General features: G+C 50.7%; 2 protein-coding genes across 3 annotated transcripts in view; one reads left to right on the top strand and one right to left on the bottom strand.

Annotated features, from left to right (window-relative positions):
- Positions 1-14998, bottom strand: part of RNF121 (ring finger protein 121) — a 52334-nt gene extending 37336 nt beyond the window's left edge. Inside the window, exons 1-2 of the mRNA XM_060263770.1 lie at positions 14892-14998; positions 1399-1436 (exon numbers count right to left, since the gene is read on the bottom strand). Of these exons, the coding sequence (XP_060119753.1) occupies positions 1399-1436; positions 14892-14948 (95 nt within the window). The 5' untranslated portion in view covers positions 14949-14998. The remainder of the gene's footprint in view (positions 1-1398; positions 1437-14891) is intronic.
- A 531-nt stretch (positions 14999-15529) lies between these two features.
- The window catches only part of XNDC1N (XRCC1 N-terminal domain containing 1, N-terminal like), a 38666-nt gene continuing 32985 nt past the window's right edge, over positions 15530-21210 (top strand). Inside the window, exons 1-2 of one of the 2 annotated variants that reach the window (XM_060263775.1) lie at positions 15530-15675; positions 18427-18557. In XM_060263775.1, coding sequence (XP_060119758.1) covers positions 18513-18557 — 45 coding nt within the window. In that variant the 5' untranslated portion in view covers positions 15530-15675; positions 18427-18512. Of the gene's footprint in view, positions 15772-18426; positions 18558-21210 lie in introns of both variants that reach the window. The other variant, XM_060263776.1, reaches the window with a different exon arrangement.

Genomic DNA, 21210 nt, shown 5'->3' with positions numbered 1-21210 from the left:
GCACCTGCTGGAATGGCCTTGGGTCAGCCAGAGCTCTGGCAGAGGTTATCCTTGAAAGGGCAGTTGCTGTGAGAGCCCTCTCAGCCCCACCCACCTCACAGGGTGTCTGTTGTGGGGGAGGAAGGTAAAGGAGATTGTGAGCCGCTCTGAGACTCTTCGGAGTGGAGGGCGGGATATAAATCCAATATCTTCATCTACCTCACAGGGTGTCTGTTGTGGGGGAGGAAGGGAAAGGAGATTGTAAGCCGCTCTGAGACTCTTCGGAGTGGAGGGCGGGATATAAATCCAATATCTTCATCTACCTCACAGGGTGTCTGTTGTGGGGGAGGAAGGAAAGGAGGTTGTGAGCCGCTCTGAGATTCTTCGGAGTGGAGGGCGGGATATAAATCCAATATCTTCATCTGCCTCACAGGGTGTCTGTTGTGGGGGAGGAAGGGAAAGGAGATTGTGAGCCGCTCTGAGACTCTTCGGAGTGGAGGGCGGGATATAAATCCAGTATCTTCATCTGCCTCACAGGGTGTCTGTTGTGGGGGAGGAAGGGAAAGGAGATTGTGAGCCGCTCTGAGACTCCTCGGAGTGGAGGGCGGGATATAAATCCAATATCTTCATCTGCCTCACAGGGTGTCTGTTGTGGGGGAGGAAGGGAAAGGAGATTGTGAGCCGCTCTGAGACTCTTCGGAGTGGAGGGCGGGATATAAATCCAATATCTTCATCTACCTCACAGGGTGTCTGTTGTGGGGGAGGAAGGGAAAGGAGATTGTGAGCCGCTCTGAGACTCTTCGGAGTGGAGGGCGGGATATAAATCCAATATCTTCATCTACCTCACAGGGTGTCTGTTGTAAGGGGAGGAAGGGAAAGGAGCTTGTGAGCCGCTCTGAGACTCTTCGGAGTGGAGGGCGGGATATAAATCCAATATCTGCATCTGCCTCACAGGGTGTCTGTTGTGGGGGAGGAAGGGAAAGGAGATTGTGAGTCGCTCTGAGACTCTTCGGAGTGGAGGGCGGGATATAAATCCAATATCTTCTTCTTTGTAACTACGTTAAGAATATTTCTGCCTGGACTCAGAGATAGCCAAGGTCATGAGCTATCTACTGACGATTATGTATGCACCTGCAAGGGGAAGCATGCTTAGCACCACTTTATTTGAACGTGTAACGGCTTATGGGAAGGGTATAAGTGTAGGGCGATTGCCCGCCTAAACCAGTTTTGCTCTATGGAAGTCAGTATTTCAATAAAGTCATCTTAACCTACTGTCTGGCGTTTATAGCTGAACTGCCAGGGACTGGACAACCACACAGGGGAGAAGGGCAAGGGGTAAACGAAGTACATGTAAATAAGGTAGAAAATTAACCTGCCACCCACCCCCAAATCTCATAGGCTGGCCAACGCGTCACTCACCTCCATCTGTCTTCCGGAGCCAGGTGGGATAAGTCCGCCTACAGAAAAGAAGAACAACCAGCTGTAAGAGAAGTCTACGAGAGAGCCAGGTGAAGACCAAGCCAACCTGCTGAACCAAAGCAGTTCAGGGATACCTCTAAATCGGGGTGTAAAATGTTCAGCCCACCCAGAGTTTTAATCCGGCCCGCCAGGGTCTTCTCTCCCCCCCACAAACTTTGAAGCTCAGAGGCTGCCGAAGTTCCCTGCTCTTCTTGTCTTGTCTGGCTGCAGTGTGAAACAAAGCTGCAAGGAAAACATGGAGTGAATTTTCCATAAAGGTCTCTGTGCTGAGATACGGCGCAGAGGCCTTAATGGAAAATCCATTCCATGTTTTCCTTGAAACTTTTTCTCTGCTCTTTTAACATTCCTATAGCCAGCTGAAGCTCACACTTCATGGAGTTGTGTCGTTGCAAATAAAGGGTTGATGCTTTGAGACAGCTTGTCTCTGCTCAATTGACCGGAGAACGGGCGCCTAATGAGTATTCTAACTTGGGAACCCACAGCCAATGGGGGATATTGTACTGGAGAGCCATTGCCAATCTGAGAAGACCCGAGGGAGAGGAGAAGCTTGCAATACTATTTCTTTGTTTTCTCGGGCTCAGAGCATTTTATATTTTGAGTTTCTGCTGTGATCCTTGTGCTTTTTCTTGATGCTCATTTGGAATACTGTGTACAATTCCCGTCACCGCACCTCAAAAAGAATATTATAGCATTGGAAAAAGTGCAGAAAAGGGCAACTAGAATGATTAAAGGTTTGGAATACTTTCCCTATGAAGAAAAGTTAAAACGCTTGGGGCTCTTTAGCTTGGAGAAACGTCGACTGCGAGGTGACATGATGGAGGTTTACAAGATTATGTGTGGGATGGAGAAAGTAGTGAAAGAAGTCCTTTTCTCCGTTTCTCACAATACAAGAACTCGTGCGCATTCAACGAAATTGCTGAGCAGTCGGGTTAGAACGGATAAAAGGGGGTACTTCTTCACCCAAAGGGTGATTAACATGTGGAATTCACTGCCACAGGAGGTGGTGGCGGCTACAAGCATAGCCAGCTTCACGAGGGGATTGGATAAAAATATGGAGCAGAGGTCCATCAGTGGCTGTTAGCCACAGCATATTGCTGGAACTGTCTTGGGCAGTGATACTCTGTATTTTTGGTGCTTGGGGGGCAAAGTGGAAGGGTTTCTAGCCCCACTTGTGAACCACCTGATGGCATTTGGGGGTTTTTGTGGCCACTGTGTGACACAGAGTGTTGGACTGGATGGGCCATTGGCCTGATCCAACAGGGCTTCTCTTCTGTTCTTAAGTGACACAGAGTGTTGGACTGGAGGGGCCACTGGCCTGATCCAACAGGGCATCTCTTCTGTTCTTATGTGACACAGAGTGTTGGACTGGAGGGGCCATTGGCCTGATCCAACAGGGCTTCTCTTATGTTCTTATGTGACACAGAGTGTTGGACTGGAGGGGCCACTGGCCTGATCCAACAGGGCTTCTCTTATGTTCTTATGTGACACAGAGTGTTGGACTGGATGGGCCATTGGCCTGATCCAACAGGGCTTCTCTTCTGTTTTTTGATGTTTTATTTATAAAACTGCATTGCCAAATCCCACTATTCCCCCACCTTTTGCAAGGGTATTAAGCATGTTTGCATTTAAGTAAAAATATAATACCTTTAATAGCATTTGTCTGCATCCTTTATAAAGTTTACATCTCCACTATCTGGCATTACATTTTATGTCACACACGATACGGCCACACAAATCACCAATCTAGTTCAGAAATACAGATTTCTGAACCAAAGCAAATTAACTTTAAAGATAATTGTGAATTTTAAACATGGAACGACATTTGGCTTTTAGGTATGTGACCAATTTGCCAAAGAGCTCTTCTTCTGGACGGAAGAATGCAAAGAAAAATGTTAAGATCAAAGCAAAGTAAAAACAAAAGCAGCTATTCCAGAAGTCAGCTGAGTTTAGCAGGTGAATTCCTCCTACTTTGGGGGGGGGGGGAGGGAGTGGGCATTGGAGAAGCACTGTCCTGTCCCTCTGTCCCCAGCCCTTCCTGCACTAACCGATGAGGCCAGAACAAAATTTTAATATGTCAACTGCTGTCTGCAAAGCACCTTTTCTTGGCTCCCTGGAATATTCAACTGCAGCTGATCGGCTGCCTCCTCTTAATTCCTGGAACACAATCTAACGGCTAATTTGTACTCAAGGTACAGGCAAGGGTGCCGAATGGTTTCTTCAAAAACACTTTAAAATGAATAACACACACACACAGTCACCCAATGGCACACTCTGAATTATTCATGCAAGCATTTTTCACATAGCAGGAGAAGATATAGGATTTATATCCTGCCCTATACTCTGAATCTCAGAGACTCAGAGCGGCTTACAATCTCCTATATCTTCTCCTGTGAGGTGGGTGGGGCTGAGAGAGCTCTCCCAGAAGCTGCCCTTTCAAGGACAACTCCTTTGATAGCTATGGCTAGCCCAAGGACATTCCAGCAGCTGCAAGTGGAAGAAGACTGGAGATTTATACCCCATCCTATACTCTGATTCAGAGACTCAGAGTGGCTGACAATCATCTGTATGTTCTGCCCCCACAACAGACACACTGTGAGGCAGGGGGGGCTGAGAGAGCTCTCCCAGAAGCTGCCCTTTCAAGGACAACTCCTGCTAGAGCTATGGCTGACCCCAGGCCATTCCAGCAGCTGTAAGGGGAGGAGTGGGTTCTCCCAGATAAGAGTCCGTGCACTTAACCATGACACCAAACTAGCCCTTTCAAAGACAACTCCTGCAAGAGCTATGGCTAACCCAAGGCCATTCCAGCAGCTGCAAGTGGAGGAGTGGGGAATCAAACCCGGTTCGCTCAGATAAGAGAGCTCTGGCTGACCCACGACCACTCCAGCAGCTGCAAGTGGAGGAGTGGGGAATCCAACCCGGTTCTCCCAGATAAGAGAGCTCTGGCTGACCCAAGGCCATTCCAGCAGCTGCAAGTGGAGGAGTGGGGAATCAAATCCGGTTCTCCCAGATAAGAGAGCTCTGGCTGACCCAGGGCCATTCCAGCAGCTGCAAGTGGAGGAGTCAGGAATCAAACCCGGTTCTCCCAGATACGAGAGCTCTAGCTGACCCAAGGCCATTCCAGCAGGTGCAAGTGGAGGAGTGGGGAATCAAACCTGGTTCTCCCAGACAAGAGAGCTCTGGCTGACCCAAGGCCATTCCAGCAGGTGCAAGTGGAGGAGTGGGGAATCAAACCTGGTTCTCCCAGATAAGAGAGCTCTGGCTGACCCAAGACTATTCCAACAGGTTCAAGTGGAGGAGTGGGGAATCCAACCCGGTTCTCCCAGATAAGAGAGCTCTGGCTGACTCAAGGCATAAGAACATAAGAGAAGCCATGTTAGATCAGGCCAATGGCCCATCCAGTCCAACACTCTGTGTCACACAGTGGCCAATATATAGCACAGTCATTGAGAGCATCAAGAAACTCAATCTCTTTCTCTCAACCAGAACACATATTGACCCAATCAATCTGCGGGTAGTTAAAATCACGTATTATGACACAGCTTTGATGTTTAGCCGCTATCTTTAAGCCTTCCATCATATTATAATCGTCCTCTCTCTTTTGATTTGGTGGGCGATAACAAACTCCCATTTCAACCCAAAGCATTTATAAAAGGGAATCTAATTCTCTGACCTCAGTCTTACTGGAAAATATATCCTCTCTGACATACAGAGCCACCAGTGAGGGTCCATCTAGTCCAGCCTCCTGTCTCACACAACGCAAACCAGTTCCTCTGGAGGGCCAACAACAGGGCAGAGAGGCCGAGGCCTTCCCCTGAGGAGAACCTCAGAAGAGCCCTGCTGGGTCAGACCAGTGAGAGTCCATCTAGTCCAACCTCCTGTCTCACATAGTGGCCAGCCAGTTCCTCTGAAGGGCCAACAACAGGGCACAGAGGCCCTGAGAAGATCAGAAGAGCCCTGCTGGGTCAGACCATTGAGGGTCCATCTAGTCCAACCTCCTGTCTCACACAGTGGCCAGCCAGTCCCTCCGAAGGGCCAACAACAGGGCACAGAGGCCAAGGCCTTCCCCTGAGAAGAAGATCAGAAGAGTCCTGCTGGGTCAGACCATTGAGGGTCCATCTAGTCCAGCCTCCTGTCTCACACAGTAGCCAAGCAGTTCCTCTGGAGGGCCAACAACAGGGCAGAGAAACCGAGGCTGAGGCCTTTCCCTGAGAAGAACATCAGAAGAGCCCTGATGGATCAGACCAGGGAGGGTCCATCTAGTCCACCCTCCTGTCTCACAAAGCAGCCAAGCAGTTCCTCAGGAGGGCCAACAACAGGGCAGAGGCCGAGGCCTCCCCCTGAGAAGAATACCAGAAGAACCCTGTCGGGGCAGACCAGTGAGGGTCCATCTAGTCCAGCCTCCTGTCTCACACAGGGGCCAACCAGTTCCCCTGGAGGGCCAACAACAGGGCAGAGAGGATGAGGCCTTCCCCTGAGAAGAACCTCAGAAGAGCCCTGCTGGATCAGACCAGGGAGGGTCCATCTAGTCCACCCTCCTGTCTCACAAAGCAGCCAAGGAGTTCCTCAGGAGGGCCAACAACAGGGCAGAGGCCGAGGCCTCCCCCTGAGAAGAATACCAGAAGAACCCTGTCGGGGCAGACCAGTGAGGGTCCATCTAGTCCAGCCTCCTGTCTCACACAGGGGCCAGCCAGTTCCTCTGGAGGGCCAACAACAGGGCAGAGAGGCCGAGGCTTTCCCCTGAGAAGAACATCAGAAGAGGCCTGCTGGATCAGACCAGGGAGGGTCCATCTAGTCTAGCTTCCTGTCTCACACAGTGGCCAACCAGTTCCTCTGGAGGACCAACAACAGGACATAGAAGCTGAGGCCTTCCCCTGAGAAGAACACCAGAAGAGCCCTGCTGGGTCAGACCAGGGAGGGTCCATCTAGTCCAGCCTCCTGTCTCACACAGCGGCCGACCAGTTCCTCCGGAGAGCGAACAACAGGGCAGAGAGGCCGAGGCCTTTCCCTGAGAAGAGCATCAGAAGAGCCCTGTGGAGTCAGACCAGGGAGGGTCCATCTAGTCCAGCCTCCTGTCTCACACAGTAGCCAACCAGTTCCTCTGCAACGCCAACAACAGGGCAGAGAGGCCATGGCCTTCCCCTGAGAAGAACATCAGAAGAGCCCTGCTGGGTCAGACCAGGGAGGGTTCATCTATTCCAGCCTCCTGTCTCACACAGTGGTCAATCAGTTCCTCTGCAACGCCAACAACAGGGCAGAGATGCGAAGGCCTTCCCCTGATGAGAACATCAGAAGAGGCCTGCTGGATCAGACCAGGGAGGGTCCATCTAGTCCAGCCTCCTGTCTCACACAGGGGCCAACCAGTTCCTCTGGAGGGCCAACAACAGGGCAGAGAGGCCGAGGCCTTCCTCTGAGAAGAACATCAGGAGAGCCCTGCTGGGTCAGACCAGGGAGGGTTCATCTATTCCAGCCTCCTGTCTCACACAGTGGCCAGCCAGTTCCTCTGGAGGGCCAACAACAGGGCACAGAGGCCAAGGCCTTCCCCTGAGAAGAACATCAGAAGAGCCCTGCTGGATCAGACCAAGGTGAGTCCATCTAGTCTAGCTTCCTGTCTCACACAGTGGCCAACCAGTTCCTCTGGAGGACCAACAAGAGGACATAGAGGCCGAGGCCTTCCCCTGAGAAGAAGATCAGAAGAGCCCTGCTGGATCAGACCAGGGAGGGTCCATCTAGTCCAGCCTCCTGTCTCACACAGTGGCCAACCAGTTCCTCTAGGGCCAACAACAGGGCAGAGAGGCCGAGGCCTCCCCCTGAGAAGAACAAGAGAACAATCCCGCTGGATCAGACCATCTAGTAGAGCATCCTGTCTCACCCAGAGGCCAGCCAAGCAGAAGACAGAGAGGCCCAGGCCTTCCCTGAGAGGAACCTAAGATGAACCCTGCTGGATTAGGCCTGGAGTCCATCTAAACCAGCATCCTGTCATAAGACAATGCCCACCTAGTTCCTCTGAAAGGTCAAGAGCAGGGCACAGAGGCTGAGGCGTTCTTAAAAACATAACAAGAGGCCTGCTGGACCAGACCAATGAGGGTCCATCTAGTCCAGCATCCTGTGTCACACAATGGTCAACCAGATCCTCTGGAGCAGTGGTCTCCAACCTTTTTGGCACTAGGGACTGGTTTTGTGGAAGACAATTTTTCCACAGCTCGGGGAGGATGGTTTCAGGATAATACAGTTGTGCACTTTATTTCTATTAGTTTGGTGCAGTGGTTAAGTGTGCAGACTCTCATCTGGGAGAATCAGGCTTGATTCCCCCCTCCTCCACTTGCAGCTGCCAGAATCGCCTTGGGTCAGCCATAGCTCTCGCAGTTGTCCTTGAAAGGGCAGCTTCTTCTCTCTGCCCCACCCCCCTCACAGGGTGTCTGTTGTGGGGGAGGAGGGGAAAGGAGATTGTGAGCCGCTCTGAGACTCTGTCCTTGAAAGGGCAGCTTCTGGGAGAGCCCTCTCAGCCCCACCCACCTCACAGGGTGTCTGTTGTGGGGGAGGAAGGGAAAGGAGATTGTGAGCTGCTCTGAGACTCTGTCCTTGAAAGGGCAGCTTCTGTGACAGCCTTCTCAGCCCCACCCACCTCACAGGGTGTCTGTTGCGGGGGAGGAAGGGAAAGGAGATTGTGAGCCGCTCTGAGACTCTGTCCTTGAAAGGGCAGCTTCTGTGACAGCCTTCTCAGCCCCACCCACCTCACAGGGTGTCTGTTGCGGGGGAGGGAGATTGTAGGCCGCTCTGAGCCTCTGTCCTTGAAAGGGCAGCTTCTGTGAGAGCCCTCTCAGCCCCACCCACCTAACAGGGTGTCTGTTGTGGGGGAGGAAGGGAAAGGAGATTGTGAGCCACTCTCAGACTCAGAAATTCAGAGTGGAGGGCAGGATATAAATCCAATTCTTCCTCTTATTACTACATTGTAATATATAATGAAATAATTCTACAACTCACGGCCCAGTTGCTAACAGGGCATGGACTGGTACCCATCCATGGCTCAGGGGTTGGACACCCCTGTTCTGGAGGACCAACAGCAGAGCAGAGAGGCTGAGGCCGTCCCCAAGGCTGTGTCCAAGCACTGGCGTTCGGAAGCTGCCTGCTTCTCCATGTGGACGTGGATACTCAGAGACCTAGCTATGTCTCAGTGGGAAAGGTCATCTCTGTGCACCTGTGAAGGCAGCCTGCTATGTCTGCACGGCGATTCAAACCTGTGTTGTTCTCAGCCTGCCTCTGGAGACCTGAGCAGGGCCAGCAAACTCACCTTTACGACAGGCATCTTGACTTGCCAAGCCAGGCCATGTCCGCTGAGTCTAACTGGGAGGCCTTATGGAGCTTTTGCAAGTCCACGCATTCCGCCCCAATTGTGAGATCATCTCAGAGGTGGCTCTTGGAGGGAGGCTGCCCTGCACAGACCTCCCTTATAGACAGAGGTTTAAAAGATTATGCCTGGGATGGAGAAGGTAGAGGAAGAAGGACTTTTCTCCCTTTCTCACAATTTGAGAACTCGTGGGCTCTTTATGAAATTGCTGTGCAGCGGGGTTAGGATATAAGGAAGTCCTTCTTCACCCAAAGGGTGATTAACATGTGGAATTCACTCCATATTTTTATCCAATCCCCTCTTGAAGCTGGCTATGCTTGCAGCTGCCACCACCTCCTGTGGCAGTGAATTCCACATGTTAATCACCCTTTGGGTGAAGAAGGACTTCCTTTTATCCGTTTTAACCTGACTGCTCAGCAATTTAAGAACATAAGAGAAGCCATGTTGGATCAGGCCCATCCAGTCCAACACTCTGTGTCACACAGTGGCAAAAAATTTTATATATACACACAAACTGTGGCTAATAGCACTGATAGACCTGTGCTCCATATTTTTATCTAAACCCCTCTTGAAGGTGGCTATACTTGTGGCCGCCACCACCTCCTGTGGCAGTGAATTCCACATGTTAATCACCCTTTGGGTGAAGAAGGACTTCCTTTTTTCATTGAATGCCCACGAGTTCTTGTATTGTGAGAAAGAGAGAAAAGTACTTCTTTCTCTACTTTCTCCATCCCAGGCATAATCTTGTAAACCTCTCTCATGTCACCCCGCAGTCGACGTTTCTCCAAGCTCAAGAGCCCCAAGCGTTTCAACCTTTCTTCACAGGGAAAGTGTTCCAAACCTTTGATCATTCTAGTTGCCCTTTTCTGCATGAATACCACTCCTTCCTGTTTGCTGGGATTCCCACAAAAAGTGCTGGACAATATCTGGCTCAGGAACAGGGCATTCCCTTTCTCCCTCAACAAAACATTCCAGACTACTTTCCACTAAGGGTGATTAACACATGAAATTCACTGCCAGAGGAGGTGGCGGCGGCTACAAGCATAGACAGTGAGAGCTACTGTTTTAAGCACACTTTAACAGTACTTCGAAGCACCTCGAAGCACGGAGAGCCAGTTTGGTGTAGTGGTTAAGTGTGCGGACTCTTATCTGGGAGAACCGGGTTTGATTCCCCACTCCTCCACTTGCACCTGCTAGCATGGCCTTGGATCAGCCATAGCTCTCGCAGAACTGCCCTTGAAAGGGCAACTGCTGTGAGAGCTCTCTCAGCCCCATCCATCTCACAGGGTGTCTGCTGTGGGGGGAGAAGATATAGGAGATTGTGATCCGCTCTGAGTCTCTGATTCAGAGAGAAGAGCGGGGTATAAATCTGCAGTCTTCTTCTTCTTCTGGTATTTATTGCCTACCCCATGGTGCAGAGTGTTAAAGATGCAGCACTGCAGTCCTAAGCTCTGTTCACGACCTGAGTTCGATCCCAGCGCAAGCTGGTTCAGGTAGCCGGCTCCAGGTTGACTCAGCCTTCCATCCTTCCAAGGTCGGTCAAATGAGTCCCCAGTTTGCTGGGGGGAAAGTGTAGATGACTGGGGAAGGCAATGGCAAATCACCCTGTAAAAAGGTCTGCCGTGAAAACGTAGTGATAGCAACGTCACCCCAGAGTCGGAAACGACTGGTGCTTGCACAGGGGACCTTTCCTTTTTCCAAGGACATTTCAGGGACTTGGACAGAGAGAGATCTTCCCCCAGACCTGGGATTCTTTCTAATAGGAGACACCACTGAATCTTCTCTGTGCAGAACAAAGGCTCTACCAGTGAGCCATAGAACCCCCCCTCCCCCGGACAGCTGCAAGGAAAGGAGCTTCATATCTCTTTGTGCAAACTGGGTCCCAGGCTCACAGTCCCATGACTAAGAGACGCAGAAATTCTGCTGCAGTGCCAAGAAATAGCCCAGCTGGCCACTTGATGGGCTGTTTCCTTCCATATGTCTCTGGGCACCAACTACAATCTCCAGGCAGCCATCGGTTGGTTGTTCCACCGATCAGGATGGCTCTCCAGAATCGATCAGAGCACCTGGGCCTTTTCCAGCTGCGAGGAAGGGGCTCCGGAGGACAGGAGAGAAAGAAGTCCTTTTCTCCCTTTCTCACAATACGAGAAATCGTGGGCACTCCATGAAATTGCTGAGCAGTTGGGTTAGAAGGGTTAAAAGGAAGTCCTTCACCCAAAGGGTGATTAACATGTGGAATTCACTGCCACAGGAGGTGGTGGCGGCTACAAGCATAGACAGCTTCAAGAGAGGATTGGATAAGCTTATGGAGCAGAGGTCCATCAGTGGCTATTAGCCACAGCATATTGACAGAACTCTCTGTCTGGGGCTCTGTATTCTTGGTGCTTGGGGAGGCAACAGTGGGAGGGCATCTAGTGTCTTGGCCTCGCTGATGGGCCTCCTGATGGCACCTGGGTTTTTTGGCCACTGAGTGACACAGAGTGTTGGACTGGATGAGCCATTGGTCTGATCCAACAGGGCTTCTTTTATGTTCTTAGGGGGGACTCCTCATGGGGAAAGGACTCCTGTGTAGCCAGTTCTGAAGCAGCAGAAGCCAGCAAGTGAGAAGAGGAGCTGCAGGCTGGTCAGAGTTCACAACTAACAGCTGACGCAGAGCCACCAGCACCTTCCAGACTCACAGATCAACCCCAGGAGGTCACTACCAGCCCTCCAGTTTCAGGAGAGACTAAGGCTAAGAATGGAGCTCTACCAGGGTAGACCAAGGGCACCTCTCCTGGCCTGATCATAGAATCCTAAAATCATAGAGTTGGAAGGGACCCATCCCAGGGTCATCTAGTCCAACCCCCTGCACAATGCAGGAAACCCACAAACCCCTCCCCGTAAATTCACAGGATCCTCATTGCTGTCAGATGGTCATCTAGCCTCTGTTGAAAAACCTCCAAGGAAGGAGAGCCCACCACCTCCCGAGGAAGCCTGTTCCACTGAGGAACCGCTCTAACGGTGAGGAAGTTCTTCCTCATGTTGAGCCGGAAACTCTTTTGATGTAATTTCAACCTATAAATCCAATATCTTCATCATCTTTTTAACTGGAGATGCAGGGGATTGAAGCTGGGACCTTTTGCGTGCCACGCAGAGGCTCTGCCCCTGAGCCACAGTCCCTCACTTAATGTTCCTAATGACCTGAGGATCAGGATGCTATCAGGACCTTTGTGTTGGTGGCTCCCGACCTGTGGCAGCTCCTTCTCATCTGGGCCTTTCAGGAGACATGGCAGACCCCTTCTCCTCTGCAGAGCTTTGAGAAGGCACCTCCGGCTGTGACTTCTGCTGTTTTTTTTTGGGGGGGGAGTCTTAAATTAGCTGTTTTTCTGTCTACTTTTAAATACGGTGGTTTACATTGCCCTGTAACTTTATTTCAAGGAGGCCACCCCCCACCCCACATAGTGTCCTCACACTGTTTCCAGTGAGGAACAAATATATGTTTCAAACAAGTATGTTCAAATCCACAAAAGGACTCTGCAGCAATGCTTTCAAAACCTTCAAAGGACCCACATCTGCCTAGGAACACCTGAGAATCACTCTAGAAACTCTTCATGCTGCGGAAGACTCTGGGGCATGTTTTTTTGCCAGGTCTGCATTCAGTTCACACAAAAGGGGAAACTCACTGAATGTGCCTCCTCAAACTGCCCCATCTTTCTGTGATGGGTGCTAGGTAAGCACAGCAAATACGCGTCTTCCTTCATTTTAAACCATTACGCTGGAGTGTGTTTCTAAACACATTTCTGGAATTTCAAGCTATGAAACGCATCCACAATCACAGACATACATTCCTCAGTTTCTGTAACATGAATACATAAAGCCATTCAAAACTTGACAAAAACACGCAAGTCAAGCTCTTTAGATATTCCCTTTGGATTTTAACAACCCAGATGACAACTTTTCACTGTTTCATTCTTCCAATAATAAAACTGTCCAAAAAAAGAGGTATAAAGAATAAAGAGGCTGGATGGCCATCTGACAGCAATGAGGATCCTGTGAATTTAGGGGGAGGTGTTTGTGAGTTTCCTGCATTGTGCAGGGGGTTGGACTAGATGACCCTGGAGGTACCTTCCAACTCTAGGATTCATTGAACAGACTTCCTCCTCGGGAGGTGGTGGGCTCTCCTTCCTTGGAGGCTTTTAAACAGAGGCTAGATGGCCATCTGACAGCAATGAAGATCCTGTGAATTTAGGGGGAGGGATTTGCGAATTTCCTGCATTGTGCAGGGGGTTGGACTAGATGACCCTAGAGGTCCCTTCCAACTCTACGATTTTATGATTGCAGTTGGTCCCAGGATGTCTCCGAAAGCAAGGCCAGCTATGTGAGACGGAGCTGGGCGCAGCCCTCTCCAAAGGGCACACTGTAAGAAGTCAGGGGCAGAACCTACCCTTTAAGGGCGATATTGCCCTGGGCAGAGCCATGAATGTTGGGGATGCCGTTAAGAACAGCCATGCACTTTAATGCAATGTAATTAAAGTTAAAAGTTGCTTTCTTTCCACCTCTCCCTCCCCCCAAATCTATTTTCCTTCCTTCCTTCCAGCAGCGTTAATAGCCATTAAGGGGATTTATGCTTTGACCAGCTGATTAATGCATCCACAATCACAGACACGCAATCCTCAGTTTCTGTAACATGAATACATAAAGCCATTCAAAACTTGACAAAAACACTTATTCAAGCTCTTTAGATATTCCCCCTCTATTTAAACCACCCAGATGTCAACCTTCAGCTGTCTCATTCTTCCAATCATAAAACTATATATTTTTTACAAAAAGGATAAAGGATTGCACTCGACCCCAGGATGTCGCCGAAAGCAAGGCAGGCTGTGTGAGACGGAGCTGGGCGCACCCCTCTCCAAAGGGCACCCTGTAAGCAGCCAGGGGCAGAGACCTCCCCTTTAGGGGTGATGTTGCCCTGGGCAGAGCCATGCATGTGGGGGATACTGTTAAGAACATCCATGCACGTTAACGCACTTAAAGTTGCTTTCTTCCCACCTCTCCCCCCAACACCTGTTTTCCTTCCTTGCACCCATACGTCAACCTTCCACTGTTTCATTCATCCAATATATTTTTAAAAAAACCCGATAAAGGATTGCACTTGACGCCAGGCTATGTCCAAAAGCAAGGCCAGCTGTGTGAGACTGAGCTGGGCGCACCCCTCTCCAAAGGGCAGCCAGGGGCAGAGACCTTCCCTTTAGGGGTGATGTTGTCCTGGGCAGAGCCATGCATGTGGGGGAGACTGTTAAGAACAGCCATGCACTTTAAAGCATTTAAAGTTGCTTTCTTTCCACTCTCCCTCCCCCCCAGAATCTATTTTCCTTCCTCCCACCCAGATTTTCCTCCCTCCCTCCACTGTTTCATTCATCCAATAATAAAACTATATATTTTCTAAACAAGGATAAAGGATTGCACTTGACCCCAGGCTGTGTCCAAAAGCAAGGCCAGCCGTGTGAGGCGGAGCTGGGCGCACCCCTCTCCAAAGGACACCCTGTAAGCAGCCAGGGGCAGAGACCTTCCCTTTAGGGGTGATGTTGTTCTGGGCAGAGGCAGAGGATACTGGCATGTTGGGGATACTGTTAAGAACATCCATGCACTTTAACGCATTTAAAGTTGCTTTCTTTCCACCTCTCCCTCCCCCAACACCTGTTTTCCTTCCTTCCACCCAGATGTCAACCTTCCACTGTTTCATTCATCCAATAATAAAACCATATTTTAAATAAAAAACCCGATAAAGGATTGCACTTGACGCCAGGCTGTGTCCAAAAGCAAGGCCAGCTGTGTGAGACTGAGCTGGGCGCACCCCTCTCCAAAGGGCAGCCAGGGGCAGAGACCTTCCCTTTAGGGGTGATGTTGCCCTGGGCAGAGCCATGCATGCGGGGGATACCGTTAAGAACAGCCATGCACTTTAACGCACTTAAAGTTGCTTCCTTCCCACCTCTCCCTCCCCCGACAGCTGTTTTCCTTGCAGCAGCGTGAATAGCCCTCAAGGGGATTAGTGCTCGGAGCAGCTGGCTGATGCTGACCTGCCCGCCCTCGGCCCGGGCCCCGCCCTCACCTCCTCCGGCTCGTGGTCGAGGGGGCCGCCAACCTCCACCTCCACCACCGCCGCCATCTTGCCCCCTCCCCTGGCCTCCGGCCGCCTCAGAGCGCCAGCCAGGTGGCCCGCCCGCTTCCGCCACGCCTAGCCAATGGCAGGCCACGGCCGCTCGGGCTCCGCCAATCGGCGGGCGAGGGGTGCGCGCTCCGTAGCCAATCCGAGAAGGAGAAGGGCGGGTCCGAACGCGCGGAGTGGGACGAATCGGCCCGGTCAGGGTTTGTAAGGGAGAGTCTCACAAGTGTGTTCCTTCTCTTCAGGCGCAGAATCTGGCCAAATTGGAAGGCCGCCGCGGCAACGGAATGTGACGGCTATTTGTGATTAAACGGAATGATTTGGCGCTCCCAGAATGGGCTTTGTAAGACCGATGCTGGATTTTCACGCCTACTCAGTAAGTTGGGCATTGAGTGACGCTCCCTGGGTGGGTTCCTCCTCCGCCCTCCCTTGATCCAGGTCCATTCTGAAATGTGGCGCGTGGCAGGACGGAGGGGAACTACGAGCCCCAGGATGCACCGCGGCTTTCTGTTTTCCCTCAGATTCTTTCAATTAAATATGATCCACATGCCACTAATGCCTACGGGAGGGAGCCGCACCCGCCGTAGTGGAAAAATTGCGATGAGTAAAGAAAGAAAACGCGAGAAAAAGCCAAAGGGCACCGGCGGCCTATCAGGAGGGAGGGTCAAAGGTCGCGGGGTGGTTTTGGCGGGAAATTGAGATGCTGCGGAGGACGGCATCAGCCGGGGAAGTGAGTGGCGGAGGAGGGGGCGGCGGGTGAGAAAGGAGGGGCGGCTCATTTACATATGCTAATTGGGGCGTGGACTCACCGCAACAACCCTGCGAGGTAGGCTGGGCTGCAGAGAGTGGCTGCTGAGCCCGAGCTGATCCAGCAGCAGGAGGGGGGGTGCTCTGACCCTCTAGGGCCAAAGGGGACTGGGGTTGCCAACCCCCAGGTGGGGGCAGGGGATCCCCTGGTTTGGAGGCCCTCCCCCCGCTTCAGGGTCATCCGAAAGAAAGCAACTTTAAATGCATTCAAGTGCATGGCTGGGGGGAGGGGAATGTCTGCTGGGCACTCCATTATGCCCTAGGGAGACCAATTCCCAAAGGGTAGAATGGAGAATTCATCTGTGGGTATCTGGAAAGAGGGGCGGTTTTGTTTTGTTTTTTGAGGCAGAGGCACCAAATTTTCAGCATAGCATCCAGTGCCTCTCCCCAAAACATCCTCCAAGTTTCAAAAAGATTGGTGCAGGGGGTTCAATTTTATGAGCCCCCAAAGAAGGTGCCCCTATCCTTCATTATTTCCAGTGGAGGGAAGGCGTTTAAAAGGTGTGCAGTCCCTTTAAATGTGACGGCCAGAACTCCCTTTGGAGTTCAATGAAGCTTGTCACAACCTTGCTCCTAGCTGCAACCCAATGTCTCCTGGCTCCACCCCCAATGTCTCCTGACTCCTCCCCCAATGTCTCCTGGCTCCACCCCCAAAGTCTCCTTGCTCCACCCCCAAAGTCCCCAGATATTCTTGAATTGGACTTGGTAACCCTAAGAGGCCTCTGATAGTTGTCCCACTGCCCCCCCCCCCCAAGTAGGGAGATGTCAGATAGCAAGCCCATTCATCCCTATCCCGCCTTTCTGGGATTCTGGGCAGCGTCTTAGAAGAAAAAGAAGATGTTGAATTTATATCCTGCCCTCCGCTCCAAAGAGTCTCAGAGCGGCTCACAATCTCCTTTCCCTTCCTCCCCCCACAACAGACACCCTGTGAGGTGGGTGCAGCTGAGAGAGCTCTCAGCAGCTGCCCTTCCAAGGACAACTCTGCCAGAGCTATGGCTAATTCAAGGCCATTCCAGCAGCTGCAAGTGGAGGAGTGGGGAATCAAACCTCCCAGATAAGAGTCTGCACACTACACCAAACTGGCCCTCTTCCTCCCCCACAACAGACACCCTGTGAGGTGGGTGGGGCTGAGAGGGCACTCCCAGCAGCTGCCCTTTCAAGGACAACCTCTGCCAGAGCTATGGCTGACCCAAGGCCATTCCAGCAGGTGCAAGTGGAGGAGTGGGGAATCAAACCCGGTTCTCCCAGATAAGAGAGCTGTGGCTGACCCAAGGCCATTCCAGCAGCTGCAAGTGGAGGAGTGGGGAATCAAACCCGGTTCTCCCAGATAAGAGAGCTATGGCTGACCCAAGGCCATTCCAGCAGCTGCAAGTGGAGGAGTGGGGAATCAAACCCGATTCTCCCAGATAAGAGAGCTATGGCTGACCCAAGGCCATTCCAGCAGCTGCAAGTGGAGGAGTGGGGAATCAAACCCGGTTCTCCCAGAGAAGAGACCTATGGCTGACCCAAGGCCATTCCAGCAGCTGCAAGTGGAGGAGTGGGGAATCAAACCCGGTTCTCCCAGAGAAGAGAGCTATGGCTGACCCAAGGCCATTCCAGCAGCTGCCAGTGGAGGAGTGGGGAATCAAACCCGGTTCTCCCAGATAAGAGAGCTATGGCTGACTCAAGGCCATTCCAGCAGCTGCAAGTGGAGGAGCGGGGAATCAAACCCGGTTCTCCCAGATAAGAGTCCGCACACTTTACCACTACACCAAGCTTTGATTCCTACTGCCTCATTTTATGTTCCCAACAACCCCGCAAGGCAGGCTAAGCTGGGTGGAGAGGGAAAGTGATTTCTTGCCTTAAAATAAACAGGAGTCTTTTGGCACCTTGGAGGCTACTTAAGAAAGCAGTGGCCTGCTGGATCAACCGGCAGTCATCCAACTGGTGCAGCCTTTTTCCCTGCAGTGGCCAACCTGTTGCCCTGGCAAACCAATTAACAGGAGGTGGGTAGAAGTTGGATCTAGATCATTTTAAACTGATCCCCATGCGCTCAAATGATGTTTACACTGAAGCAAAATAAAACTACTGATGTGTTGTAGCTCATGGCTTCGTTCAGGGTTGGCCAAACTTGAGCCACGTAGAATAAATGTCTTAAAAGCCACAAAACGTGAACTTCGGATGTTTGAGAGCTGGAAGGATAGCGAATAGATGAAGGGAGGGAGAGGTGGAAAGAAAGGAACTTTAACTTTAAATACATTCTTCAAGCCAGTCAGTGGGGCTTTGAGAACCACCCAATATGTGTTAAAGAGCCACATGTGACTCCTGAGCCACAGTTGGGCCACTCCTGGCTTAGTCTATAGACGGGAAGCTGAGGTAAAAATCGTACTAAGAATAATGAAAACAACTGTAGAGACTTCCCTTCGTCTCATGCTTAATAGCAATAAATCCAGCTCTGGGAGTGTGCCTGTAGGTTCTCTTAATGGCAGTTCCACAGTTGGAATCCTCCCATTTTTGAAAACAAGTCAAAAAGAACTGGATTTACCTCTTGAGTAAACATTGGTTGGGATATCAGCCTGTAGGCTGTCTTCATATCTTCTACCTCTCTGTGTTCACCTTTGGAAGTGATAGGGAGCTAATCTTACGCGGAGACTCCTGATTCATACAAATGAATAATGCCCGTTTCTTTCTCCAGTGAACTATTGGAACCTTGGATCAGTGACTCCCATAAACAGAAATGTCAGTTTGAGCAAATGACAGAGATGTGCTTGAAGCTACAAAATGGCTCCCGTGAAGATTAAACATGTTGTCTCTTTCACATCTCAGGTAAATAAAGTGCCAAATTAGCTTCTTATATTCAGTAAAGGGGGCGTGGGTGGGCTGCATAATCAGTTAAATTTAAAATATATCCAATATCTTGACACATTTTAAGTATTTTGCAGTAGTATATTTGCTTTTGAATATATTATGTTGCATATGATTAGAATCGTAGAATCTTAAGAGTTGGAAGGGATCTCTAGGGTCATCTAGTCCAACCCCCTACACAATGCAGGAAACTCACAGACCCCTCCCCCTAAATTCACAGGATCTTCATTGCTGTCAGATGGCCATCTAGCCTCTGCTTAAAAACCCCCAAGGAAGGAGAATCCTAGAGCTGAAAGGGACCTCCAGGGTCATCTAGTCCAACCCCCTGCACAATGCAGGAAACCCACAAACACCTCCCCCTAAATTCACAGGATCCTCATTGCTGTCAGGTGGCCATCTAGCCTCTGCTTAAAAACCTCCAAGGAAGGAGAATCCTAGAGTTGGAAGGAACCTCCATGGTCATCTAGTCCAACTCCCTGCACAATGCAGGAAACCCACAAATACCTCCCCCTAAATTCACAGGATCTTCATCGCTGTCAGGGCCATCTAGCCTCTGTTGAAAAACCTCCAAGGAAGGAGAGCCCACCACCTCCCAAGGAGGAAGCCTGTTCCACTGAGGAATCACTCTAACGGTCAGGAAGATCTTCCTCATGTCGAGCCGCAAACTCTTTTGATTTAATTTCAACCCATTGCTTCTGGTCTGACCTTCCGGGGCCACAGAAAACAATTCCAATTAATCATTTCCAATTAATCAAGCCCATCGTTGAATTAAAGACAAACTAGTTGTAAAGCCACTGTCTCTAAGATATTAGATCCCAGTAGACAGCCGTGTTGGTCTGAAGCAATAGAACAAAGCAGGAGACAAGTGCATCTTAAGAGCAACTAAGTTTTATTCAGAATGTTAGCTTTCGTGTGCATATTCAAGCATACATTCTGAATAAAACTTAGTTGGTCTTAGAGGTGCCCTTGTCTACTGCTTTGTTCTAAGATGTTATTTCATGTAGTTTATATTTTATTGTCTTTCAACTATGCAATTTTACATAGGATTTTTTGCTAAATTTTATATTTTATTTTAACTGGAGTTTAACCTGAATATCCGTGTGGAGAAACGCCATCTGAGAGTGTTGGTGCTTCATCCAAAAAGGCAGGGATCAGTAAATCCATTCAGCAGGCTTTGTAGCCTTCCCCTCTCTCCCCCCCTCCCTTCCAGAGCCAAACCAACAACGCTAGGGGGAAAGTCTCCTAGAGAGGCAGGAAGTGCTGTGGTTGCTTGCCTGTGTTAGGCAGGAAGAGAGGCAGATTTGAACTGGGGCTCGAGCGAGCATGTGGTGAGCAATGGAGGCTCCTGCCTGTGGGGGAGGCCTGCTCAGGAAAATGAGGCCTCCAGGCAGGCAGACTAAGTAAGTACTTCACAAGACAGGGCAAGTTTAGATCAGGGCCAGCCGGATGCGTTTATAATCAACTTTTCTTTGTTATGCTGTTTGCTGTGCTGTGCTGGGCTGTGCTAATTTTGTAGATGCAACTGTTTTTGTTTTGTTTTTCTTTCCATATCCTTTTCCCTTTTAAATAAATGTTTTTTCTGTTTAAAATGCTGGCAGTCAAACTCTGTACCACATAGATCCCCAGACCGCTTTAGACCACGCTGTGTTAAGAAGGGGGCCCCAGGTGAAGGGGGGACGGCATGCAGTTGGATAAGGTGCCAATCCTCCAGGGGTGCCCCAAAGAAGCGCTGAGGTCTCTGTGAAACCCAAGTGCAGGGTGGCAGAGGACCTTGAGGCCTGGCCTCATAGCAGGAGAGGGGGATTGGGAGTCCTGTTCCTCTCAATCTGAACCCCAAGACTGAGCAGGTGGTGGCAGCGCGCCCAAGGGGCAGGAGGAGAAATAGCTCCCTCCAGGAGTTGGCGACTCGATAGGGAGCTGACGGGACCGGGTCTGAAGGCAGAATCGGGCTGGTTCCGCCACACTTGGCGGCAGCGGTGGGATAAGAACAAACAGAGAACTTGATTGGCCAGGCATTTTTGTTTTTTTGATACGTGCAAGCACCCAGAGGAAGCAACAGCGGTTTTGTTTTATTTTCGGGTCAACTGGAGTAGGGAAAGTTTAGCTAGTTAGGATGGAGCGTGCTAAGATGCGGGAAATCCTGAAGATGACAAAGCCACAGCTCCAGGAAGAGTGTGCAAAGCACAAGCTGGAGTGTGACAACATGACTGTAGTAGATATGAAAGACCTCCTTTTGGAGTATCATCAGCATGCAGGGGCACTTGCAAAAGTGTTCCCCACCCAGTCAGAAGCAACCTTGCAGCTACAGTTGGAACTGGCAAGAATACGTACCAAGGCGTACCAAGAGCGCAGACAGGAGGAACGAGAGAGAGAGGAAAGACAAAGAGAGAGGGAGCTGAGACGAGCTGAGCTCCGCAGACAGGAGGAAAGAGAGAGAGAGGAAAGACAAAGAGAGAGGGAGCTGAGACGAGCTGAGCTCCGCAGACAGGAGGAAAGAGAGAGGGAGCTGAGACAAGCTGAGATCCGCAGACAGGAGCTGGAAGAGCAACGTCGCCATGAGCTTGAGGTGCTACGTCTGGAAGCTGAACTAAGCAAAGAGATCCAAGTCACCCCC

Source organism: Heteronotia binoei, unplaced genomic scaffold, assembly GCF_032191835.1.
Source record: "Heteronotia binoei isolate CCM8104 ecotype False Entrance Well unplaced genomic scaffold, APGP_CSIRO_Hbin_v1 ptg000860l, whole genome shotgun sequence".
NCBI classification, from domain to species: domain Eukaryota; kingdom Metazoa; phylum Chordata; class Lepidosauria; order Squamata; family Gekkonidae; genus Heteronotia; species Heteronotia binoei.
This window is presented reverse-complemented; position numbering and strand designations above follow the sequence as displayed.